At 49.3% G+C, this 9,984-nt stretch overlaps 5 protein-coding genes across 5 annotated transcripts; 3 read left to right on the top strand and 2 right to left on the bottom strand.

Annotated features, from left to right (window-relative positions):
* Positions 1-2,411: 2,411 nt before the first annotated feature.
* Positions 2,412-3,934, bottom strand: LOC6527124 (testis-specific serine/threonine-protein kinase 4). The gene is made up of 4 exons (XM_002088181.4): positions 3,716-3,934; positions 3,247-3,652; positions 2,873-3,183; positions 2,412-2,818 (listed from the first exon to the last, which is right to left on the bottom strand). Exons 1-4 carry the CDS (start codon positions 3,747-3,749, stop codon positions 2,559-2,561), a joined length of 1,011 nt encoding a protein of 336 aa, XP_002088217.1. The 5' UTR covers positions 3,750-3,934; the 3' UTR covers positions 2,412-2,558.
* A 270-nt stretch (positions 3,935-4,204) lies between these two features.
* LOC6527125 (B9 domain-containing protein 2) lies at positions 4,205-5,098 on the top strand. Its single transcript, XM_002088183.4, has 3 exons — positions 4,205-4,513; positions 4,586-4,937; positions 5,005-5,098. The coding sequence occupies exons 1-3, from the start codon at positions 4,426-4,428 to the stop codon at positions 5,096-5,098; spliced, it is 534 nt and encodes a 177-aa protein (XP_002088219.1). The 5' UTR covers positions 4,205-4,425.
* Positions 5,099-5,100: 2 nt separating this feature from the next.
* On the top strand, positions 5,101-7,122 carry LOC26535804 (tectonic). Its single transcript, XM_039370256.2, has one exon. The coding sequence runs from the start codon at positions 5,101-5,103 to the stop codon at positions 7,087-7,089; it is 1,989 nt and encodes a 662-aa protein (XP_039226190.1). The 3' UTR covers positions 7,090-7,122.
* Positions 7,123-7,329: 207 nt separating this feature from the next.
* LOC6527126 (telomerase Cajal body protein 1 homolog) lies at positions 7,330-9,161 on the top strand. The gene is made up of 4 exons (XM_002088184.4): positions 7,330-7,422; positions 7,480-8,149; positions 8,212-8,400; positions 8,459-9,161. The coding sequence occupies exons 1-4, from the start codon at positions 7,413-7,415 to the stop codon at positions 9,120-9,122; spliced, it is 1,533 nt and encodes a 510-aa protein (XP_002088220.3). The 5' UTR covers positions 7,330-7,412; the 3' UTR covers positions 9,123-9,161.
* LOC6527127 (actin-related protein 2/3 complex subunit 4) lies at positions 9,141-9,926 on the bottom strand. Its single transcript, XM_002088185.4, has 2 exons — positions 9,294-9,926; positions 9,141-9,230 (listed from the first exon to the last, which is right to left on the bottom strand). Exon 1 carries the CDS (start codon positions 9,798-9,800, stop codon positions 9,294-9,296), a length of 507 nt encoding a protein of 168 aa, XP_002088221.1. The 5' UTR covers positions 9,801-9,926; the 3' UTR covers positions 9,141-9,230.
* Positions 9,927-9,984: the final 58 nt, after the last annotated feature.

The raw sequence follows: 9,984 nt of genomic DNA on the forward strand, positions 1-9,984 counted from the left end.
AATATTTTTCAATCCGTTTTTTAATAGTAACTTGAAAAGTAAATCACATTGGAAATGGAATCGAATTTCAGAGCAACAGGCCCGATTATTGATTATGATTAATTCGATGTATCTATAAGTATTTTTTTCAGGAGCACAGTTTAAAGAAAGAATATCTGGGGTTAAACGTATACCCAGTTATACATTGTACGATAATAGAATGAAGAGCGACAGCCGCGCATCAAAAACCAGAAACAGTAATAAATTTCATTTTGGCAGTTGCGGCGCCCACGGCTCAGAAAAATAAACTTCGAAAAATACTGAGCAGCAGAAAATAACATAAATTAATATTCAGTTAAAAATGTGCAAATATTTCACGCACGCATGTTGCTCCTTTTTCTTTTCCCACATCCCGCGGAGATTGCGAGCGGCAGGATATGAAGGGAGTGCAGGAGAAAGCGGAAATGTGTGGATATCCCCCTTTCCGCACTTTACGGTCAGTGGATTTTGTAATTCTTTTTTTCGCTCAACATTTTTTTTTATATTTTCTTTTTGGTCTGTTTTTTCGGGGTTAAATTTATGAATTATTTGCGCGCTTGCTGTTGAATTTATTAAATGTAAATGCCGCTTCGTCTGCCAGCCGACCATTTATTGGGGAAAAATACCGTAGCATACTTTTCTGAGCCAAGTGACTTATCTGCGGGCCAGATTTCATATGGAGGCGAGCATTGGAGCTGTGAAGCTGTGCAGAACGGATGGCATGAAAAATATCGGCACGAGGTAATTTACATGCATTTTTACTATAAATTAATGCGACTGCAGGTCATGCAAGTACCTAGAACATGGATGTGTACAAATGAGTACCACTATGACTGCGTTTTGTGACATACTCGTATGCGTGTTTTTTTTTTTTTTGTGAATTTCGTCAGTGCATCCGGCTGATTATTCATAGAATTTTACATGAACTAGTCGATTTATATAGAAACATAGAGATTTGCAAAGCAAAAATAAACAAATGCTAAAAACTGTGGTCGAATTTTACCAGTGTGATTTATTATACAAGCATAACGAGTTTAAGTTTAGCCAGGCTTAAAAAAATATCCATCATATGAGGTAACTTTAATAATCATATATGTAGATCCTGAGAACCCAAGAGACGAAATATTGTTAATGACAGGTTCACATGAGGGGGGGGGCAAAAATGAGAAACAGACTCAACGTGAAAAGGTGGAGCTTGTACGTATTACCGCAAATGAATGGCCATTTCATTTGCATGCTAAGGGTAAAAACAGAAATGAGAGAACATCCGAAGCTAACCACAAAAATGGACTTTGCTTCATTATGCACAAACACGCCAATAAATGTAACGAGAAAGAGAGTAGGAGAAAGGGACGAGACGAGAGGAGAGGAGACGAGGCAAACAGGACGAAGAGTCGACGAGTGTTTTTTGTAACGAAACTCTTAATCGCTCCTTTGCAGGCTTTAGCTGACAGTTATTACGTTCATGCCGGCAATTTTCCGATCTTTCAAAAGCGTCGAGGTCCAGTTTATGCGTGCATTTATTAATAGCTCAGCTAATCTATTTCTCATGCTTTTTTTATAGTAACGAGATGCTAAAATTGAACATAACAATTTACAATGATTCTCCGGAACTGTGTCAGCAGCGTTTTTCTCTGTGTACACATGCACTATTTCAAAAATATTTGGGGCATGCCTTTTTTAATGATTGTGACTTTGGCCGGCCAACTTGAGCCGGGCGTACACCTCTAATGGCGATTGCATCCATATGATGACCTGAAGTGACACAAACCACAACGCCAGAGCTCTCAGCTTGGAGCTGGCTTATGGGTCTCAGGATGGGGCAGATCCTGCCGGCAGCTGCTGGCTCCTTTTGACTCTCGCAAATTTCGCCCAACGTCGCATATTTCAGTTGTCATTTTTGCTGTTTTGTCAGTTTTGCGTGTGACACAACTGGCGACTCAGGGGGCAAGGGGGCAGAAAGTGGGTGGCGGAGAAGGTCCTGGGTCCTTCCATCTGTGTGTGTCCATTGCAACGGCATTTCCGCTGGCAGGCGACGCAGCTGCGGTGGCAACTGCCACAAACAATTTTGACATTGCCGAGCGGAATTGCGAAAGAGCAAGCCCCGAGCTGAGATGCCACCATTGCCTCCAGCAGGATGCGGCAAGGATATTGTGAAATCAACGTGATTACAGGACATTAACATGCATGCTCCAACAAGCAGGAACAATTCAGGGGAAAGTGCAGAGCTCAGATGTGGCACGTATGGGTGCAACATTATCTTTTACCTCATGGGAAACTGTGATTATCTTTTAGTATGGACGCAACCAAACACTGACCTACCACATTTCAGTCAGCATACACACATACATAATTAGCTTGAACATTGTAAAGTAACTCATAACTTAATTAAATTAGTATATCTAACTAAGATAGATATTGCTTACCTAATTAAATTTATTTATTGACTTTAATCGAAAATAAACGAAATATAATGTTTGCCAGTTCTTGCAATTGCAATTTTGTCAACTTTGTTGCACTGCACCAAAAACGAGTATCAACTATTTACTAGGCGAATACCAAGGGTCCTCCTTGACCTGCGGAATATTGTACCTGATCTTCACGGGGGCCAGGATGTGCATGATCATGTGCTTGCACTCGCTGGAAGCTGACGGGGATTTCGGGAAGACCAGCGATTGATTGATGCGCTTGAGCAGGATGTGCACATTGGAGCCATCGTAGGGAAGACGGCCAAAGACCATCGCATAGCAGACGACGCCGCAAGCCCAGATGTCCGACATGAACGGATCGTAGGCCACGCCTGCAAGTATATGGAGGTTCGAGCAAAGGATTACGTTAAGGATTCGCGACTCACCCTTGAGGATCTCTGGACTGGCATAGGCGTAGCTGCCGCAGAAGGTTTTCGAGAGAATCACTTGATTATCAGAGGTTCGAGTGTCCTTCCGCGCGAATCCAAAGTCGATCAGTTTCAGATTCCAGTTCTCATCCAGCAGCAGATTCTCGCACTTGATGTCCCGATGCACCACTCCCTTGCTGTGGATATACTCCACGGCACTCACCAGCTGCTTGAAGAGCGTGCGCGACTGCGGCTCGTCCAGGAACTTTCGCTCACGGACATAGTCCAGCAGCGTTCCATTCTCGGCCAGCTGCATGATCAGGTACACCCTGGGTGCAGCATTAAGGGGTATGGAAACGGGCACATCATCTACGCCATCAAGAGCGACTCACCTGTGACTGGTCTCGATGCTCTGATAGAAGGTTATCAGGTTTTCGTGATGCAGACCCTTCACCGCCTCGATCTCTCGCGGCAGGAACTTCTGCGTGTACTCGGATGGAGCCTTCACCTTGGATATGATCTTGACGGCCACCCGCTTGCCGTACTCCTCCGAGAAGCCGATCTTGACCTTGGCATAGTTACCAGTGCCAATTACCTTGCCGAGTATAATGCCGTGCTCCTCAAGAATGGTTTTCTGTGGCTTCGACTTGTCGTCGGGTTTTGCCGCAACTGCCCCCGATGTTGCCGCTGGTGGCTTGCTTTGTGGTGGCCGGTCACTGAAGGTGTACACCTTCTGCTCCTGGCGACGACCCGAGTTCTGGTCGGTGACGAGGTCCTGCGATGAACTACCGCCAATTACTGTGGGGAAAATCGCATTTCGTTTTAAATAAAAATCGAATTATAACCGATCTAAGCACTTACCTTGGTCGTTTTTCCTTCTGGAAGATGTCGCCATTAAAAGGGGTACCACAAGTGCGATTCACCAACGACGCCAATAATTCGGGAATATCGTGAACAAACGAAGTATCATTAAATATTTATCATATTAGGAAACCAGAAATTTTGCGACCTTTTCTTTAATACTGTGACATACAATGAAAATATATACTTATGTATATGTGTACTAGAAATAATTTTCAACTTTTGATTGGTCCATCTAAGATCAGAACATCCATTACAAAAGTTTCCTGCAACGCTACTATACTAAACTATATAAAAAATTAATTTTTTAAACTACAGTTGCAGAACAAGGATTAAAGCAAAAACTGTTTATAATAAATTATTAACTTAATTTGCGGGGTTATTACAATGATATCACGAGTATAATGAGCGTAGTAGGCTTTGAGTGCGAAAACAAACTCATGCAGATATCAAAATATGAAAAATAATATCTTTTAGATGTATTGAGTGGGAATTTTCAAATAGTCGTTATGCATAATGATCCTGTCAACGCGAACCAGTTCCTTTGCCTTTCCGCATGAGTTGGCAGCACCCGCCCTGCCTTACCGTTACTTTGACAACGGTCAACTGCCAAAACAACGAACCCAAAAATTTTACTTCATGCCAGTCACTTAAAGTAATAAAAACTGACCAAGAAGCCGACTAATATTAAGTCCAGAGTGAATGAATTGATGGCGGAGGTGCACATAATCGGGCAGATATTGAAAGCAGTTGACTTCGCCGAGCCGCACCTGTACTGCAAGTGGAGTCTGCAGAGCGGTGAGTTCCCACGCAGCAGATGCACCTGTCCGTCTCAATTAACCTGATTGCTGCTGATTTCGGTAACGGTAGGAAACGCCTGGCGCCTGGTTCAGGGCGAGGTGCAGGGTCAGAGTCACGTGGCGGCGCACCGACTCCAGAGCAGCTCGGACTTTGCCCAGCCGCTGGACATCCACCTGAGCACCGCCTCCGTCCAGGGCTGGCCCCGCCTGCTGGTGGAAGTGTACGCCGTCAACGTACTGCAACAGTCGTGGCCCGTTGGCTACGGCTTTGTGCACGTGCCATCCACACCCGGTGTGCATCGCCTGGAGATCGGCACCTGGAAGATTGCACCCAACGGCCTGTGGCAGTCGCTGCGCGAACGTTTCGGTGGCGGAGGAGCGGCCCTCAGCAAGACGGATCTGCTCTACTCGGGTGTGGAGCGGTGAGTCAAGGAGAAGCTAATAGTAGAAGCATTGCTATTTCATTTGTATATATATTTCTTCGCCCAGCTACAAACTGCAAACTCTGAGTTCTGGAAAGGTCATCGTAGAGCTGAATCTAATTTTTCGAAAGTTCGACGAGTACGGCGTGGAGTTCAAGTAGCCATGAAGGAGGTGCTGCTGCTGGCCGTGCTGTGCCTGGCCACATACCACACACATGCCATTAAAATTGGAATTTCGCACACTTACAATACCACACTATCGCCAACGGCTTCCACTACCACGGAGCCACCAGCCACGACTGGTGCTCCGAGCAGTGAGGCACCAGTCAGCTCCATCAGCACACTGCCGGAGGCGGAGGTGACCACCACTACTCCAGCAATCACATTTCCACCGCGGGTCCCACAGAAGCCCAAGGTGGCAGTGGCATTGCCAACCACGTCGACGACTTCGGATGCGGAGGCGCTACCTTTGAACTCCACAGAAGCGACCACCTCCTTGCCGAAAGCCGTGGACCATACCTATTACTACTGCTCCTGCGATCTTCAGGCTGGCAGATGCGACCTCAACTGCTGCTGCGACACCGATTGCCCGCCTGAAACCCGTCAGGTTTTCAACTGCCTGCCGAGTGCTTTGCTACCGCAGCTTGAATCACGCCTGGAGGATTTCCAATACACCCATGGCTTGCCCACCTGTCAAATCAACGATGGCTGGCTGTGCGTCTTTCGCAGCAACACAAAAGCAACAAAGAGCCGTCCGCAAGATATGAACATCGACACCTCGCAGTACAGAAAATGGAGGGATAACTTGGAGTACCAGGAATCGGACTACACACAGTCTCGTCCAGTAGCTGGACACTACAAGTTCGGACAGCCCCTTCAGTTGTGGCAGCCAGAGACTAATCAGTTAGCCACCTTTGAGTTGCCCGCCGCCTACGAAGGTCCCAATTGTCAGCTGAAGCAATCAATCTGGCACCTGCAGTCGATCAGCAACGTCTGCAGGATGAAGGACTCTGCCCAGCTGCAGGAGAGTATCTGGAGCCTACTGAACCAGACTTCCACCTATGAAGTTCTGTCGAAACCCCGCGATCTGGAGGAACAGGAAGTGAAAGGACTGATCGTCCAGGTTTGCCTAAAGGGAGGCGAGAAGGCATTGCGTTGTCTGGAGCGAGGGAACGACACCCAACTGGACATTATAGTGGATCAAGTGCATCTGCAACTGGTGCACAACTATACACATATTCTAGAAGCAAAGCTCCTTCTGGAGGAGGCCAAACTGACGGAGGATGACAACGAGCCACTTTGGCTGCGCTACAATGTTGAGTTTATAACTCTGAACGAATCGCTGGCCAAGACCACTTCTGGGCCACTCGGTTACTTACCTGGCTCGCCTGTAATCCTGTCCAGACTGTCACCACAGAACAGCAGCCAGGACATGCAGCTAATAAGCTATCATCATTCCAACCGAAACATCAAAGAGTTTCACTGGCTTTCCCTGCCCTCCAGGAAGCCAAGAGGCAGCAGCTGCCAACGGAAACTGGACCACAAGGAAGCTCTGCGCTTCGGCGTGGACCTCCTTACCCGCTGCGAACTGCACCACACGGCGCCCGTGCTCCAGGAACACGCCAACCACACCGAGTACTGCCAGGACTTGCAGGCCCAGATATGGAGCATGCTGTTGCCCCACAACTGCACCCAGCTGGAGGACGTGGCCAAGATGTTCGTCTCCCAGCTGGGCAGACCGGAGCCGGACAAGTGGCTGCCCATGCAGGTGCGCTACCCGGAGAACGCCCACGAGATGCCACCACCCGTTCAGGCAGTATACGACGAAATGAGGCAGAGCCTGAGCTGTCGGAACATCTTCCTCAGCATTGGGTACGAGTTCAACGTGGCAGATCTGGCCCTGGTGGAGGGCAGGGTGCCACATCAGCGTGTCCTGCAGCATGCACGCCTGGTGTTGGGCCAGCGCCATGATCTGGAGTTCGACACCAGCGAGATGGAGGTGGCTCTTCCTCTCAGCGTTTCCGCCATGTTCTACCGGATGCACAGGAAGGCCCTGAGCAATGGAGCTGCAGTGGAAACCGCTGGCCATTTAGGGCTGCTGGTAATGCTTTATCTAGGAACGGCACTTAGCTCTAGACTGGTATTGGGATAAATGAGATTTTTGAAATAAAAGCTTGAAACTAAAGCTGCGTTTAAATGAAAGATGGCTTTGAAAACAGCAGTTTTTAAAGTCTATAAACATTTCTTTACTGTTGCAAGTTGCATAAGTGGAGTAGTAGAAACTATTTTGTATCTTATATCTTATATTTATGTTCAACATTTCCCAACACAAAATAGTTTGCAAAGAAATGCTTATTGTTTGAAAACTGCTTTAAAATGAAATTAAACTCTTAAAAATTCGTTGGCAAGTGGACAGTGCATTTTTGCGCTCTCCTCGCACGGTCACACTGTGCTTGAGCGGCAAAAGTGAACGAGATGGACGATTGTAAGTGAAGTTTTGAACATAAAGAGCGAAATAAGTAAAATAAAGATTCCCCCAAAGCCGTCAATTTAAGCGTCAGCATGGGCGATGTGGAGGCGTCTATGCTGAATCACAACGTTAGCTTCAGCAGCACCATGGTCACCTCAGCCGGCGATCTCTCGTTGCCCAAGCTGAGCATGACCCTCACGGAGGCGGAGCTCCTTAAGCTGCGTTCCCGGTGTCCAAAGAACGGTGTTGATTCGCCGAATGCATCTGTGGCCATGGAGACAAGCGTGGGTGTCGCAACTGCGCAGGAGGATGTGGAAGCGAAGGAGGAAAGCGTCGTCGACTTAGAGGACACTTTGGAGATGACGTCGAACGGCAACCAGGTGAAGCCGGATGTCGATCCTGCGGCTGATTCTGAGGCTGATCCTGCAGATTATTCTGTGCCCGAGTATTTCAAGGGCTCCATTGTTGAGCTTGCCCGACGCTGCTGGACCTCGTCAACGGAGGCGCAGCACTACACCAAGGGCTGCTACTGGTCACCGGACGGCACGTGCCTCCTAGTACCCATTCACCTCGATGGCATGCACGTCATGGAAGTACCTGCGGATCTTTACTCCACACCAGCGGTGCCGTCGACACGCCCGCTGAGCAAACTTGAGTCGGCGGTGCACGTGCCCGAGGGCGGAACCGTCTACGACTGTGTGTGGTATCCGCAAATGAACAGTCTGCAACCAGAAACCTGCTTGTGAGTAGACACCTATCTCATGCTCTCTATACCAATCCTACATCAGTTGCATTTCGCCTAAGGTGGCTGGCCACGCGGCAACACGAGCCCATACACATGTGGGATGCCTTCGACGGTTCTCTGCGATGCAGCTACAGCGGGTATGATGCCGTAGACGAAGTGATGGCGGCCATTTCCTTGGCCTTCTCTCACGACGGCGAGAAGATCTACGCGGGATACAAGCGCTGCATCAAGATCTTCGACACCAGCAGGTGAGTCGGCAACTTAGCTCCGGAGACCAATTAATCCAGCTCCAAGTGCACTCCACAGACCCGGACGTCTTTGCGACGATTACCCCGTGAAGTTTGCCATTTCCTGCATTGCCCAGACCACTGCGCACCCAAACACACTGACCTGCGGCAACTGGCATGGCTACATCCAGCACTTCGACTTGCGCTGCAGCCACAAGCAGGGTCCACTGTTCACGCTGGGCGGGCACAAGGGCGGCATTACACAACTGCGCTACGGCGAAATTGGTGCCGGGGAGTGGCATCTGTTCAGTGGAGCTCGCAAGTGCGGGAAGATCTTGCAGTGGGACATGCGCAACTACAAGAAGCCACTGGTGGAGCTGAAGCGCCATGTGGACACCAACCAGCGTATTCAATTCGACTTCACAGCCGACGGCCATTGGCTGGCCAGCGGCGGCACATGGGGATCCGTTAATGTTTGGGATCTACAGAATTGCGGAGATCCCACGATACTGCCGCTGCATTCTGACTGTTGCAACGGTGTGGCCCTCAACCCGGCCATGCCGATTCTGGCCACCAGCTCGGGGCAGTTCCACTTTACAGACCAAAGTACCCCACGGGACAACGTCACCTTGAACGGCTCGGAAACGACGGAGTTGCCGGCGTCGGACGAAGTGCATCAAAATCAGCGGGAAGTAATCTATGAGAACGCAGTGGTCCTTTGGTGGTGCGGCCCAACTGGATAGCATATAAAACTGGTGTAGTCGAGTAAATAATACAAAATCCGTCTTTATTCTTGAATCCATTTGGAAATACTAAAGCATCATGACCGGGTCCAAACTGGTTGCCTTCACCTGCAGGGGTGAATGGGAGTAAATTGTTGTCTGCTCAATCTGATGGCGTGGCGAAACACTCACCTAGAACCGTTTGAGGAACTCCTCGGCGCAGGTGCGTGCCCTGGCGTTGACCGCCAGTTTCATCTCGCTGATCTCCTTGTCGATCTCCTCCATGAAACTGATGACGAAATCCACCAGCTTGTGCTTGTACATCTGCTCCGTGTGGAAGTTGGTGATGAGGAAGCTAATGTCGTAGCCCTCAATGGGCTTGCGGCGCAGTATGACAAACGACTCGGCGCGCCGCATCATGAACCTGGTGAACTTGTGGCACAGAATGCGCTCAATCTCATCCGCCTGCTTCACGGCAATGCTCACGCGCACCGAGTTGATGGAGGGCTCGATCAGCACCTTCTCCCGCTCGTTGCGCGACACCACCACGGGCGTGAGCACCAGCTCCTTGCTGGAGCAGATCTCCACCTCCGGCTTGTTGTGCCGCTCCACCACCTGCGAGGGGAAGTCCTGCAGGCACATCGCCGCCGTCAGCGAGTGGCGCACGGCGGTCAGGTAGGGCTTCAATGTGGCTGCCATTGTGTGTGTGGGTGTCCGGTCGTTGTCTGCTGCCTCCGATCTCTTGTATCTGCACTTTTTACTTAACTTATTATGATTCACAGGCCCTGGAATTTATCAACCCGAATCAGTGTGACCCTGCGCCGCTGTGGGGAAAACACCACTGCCGAGGTGCGGCCACAAGAACATAGCATGGATGGACTAA

The sequence above is a fragment of the Drosophila yakuba genome, chromosome 2L, assembly GCF_016746365.2.
Source record: "Drosophila yakuba strain Tai18E2 chromosome 2L, Prin_Dyak_Tai18E2_2.1, whole genome shotgun sequence".
Taxonomy (NCBI): Eukaryota; Metazoa; Arthropoda; class Insecta; order Diptera; family Drosophilidae; genus Drosophila; species Drosophila yakuba.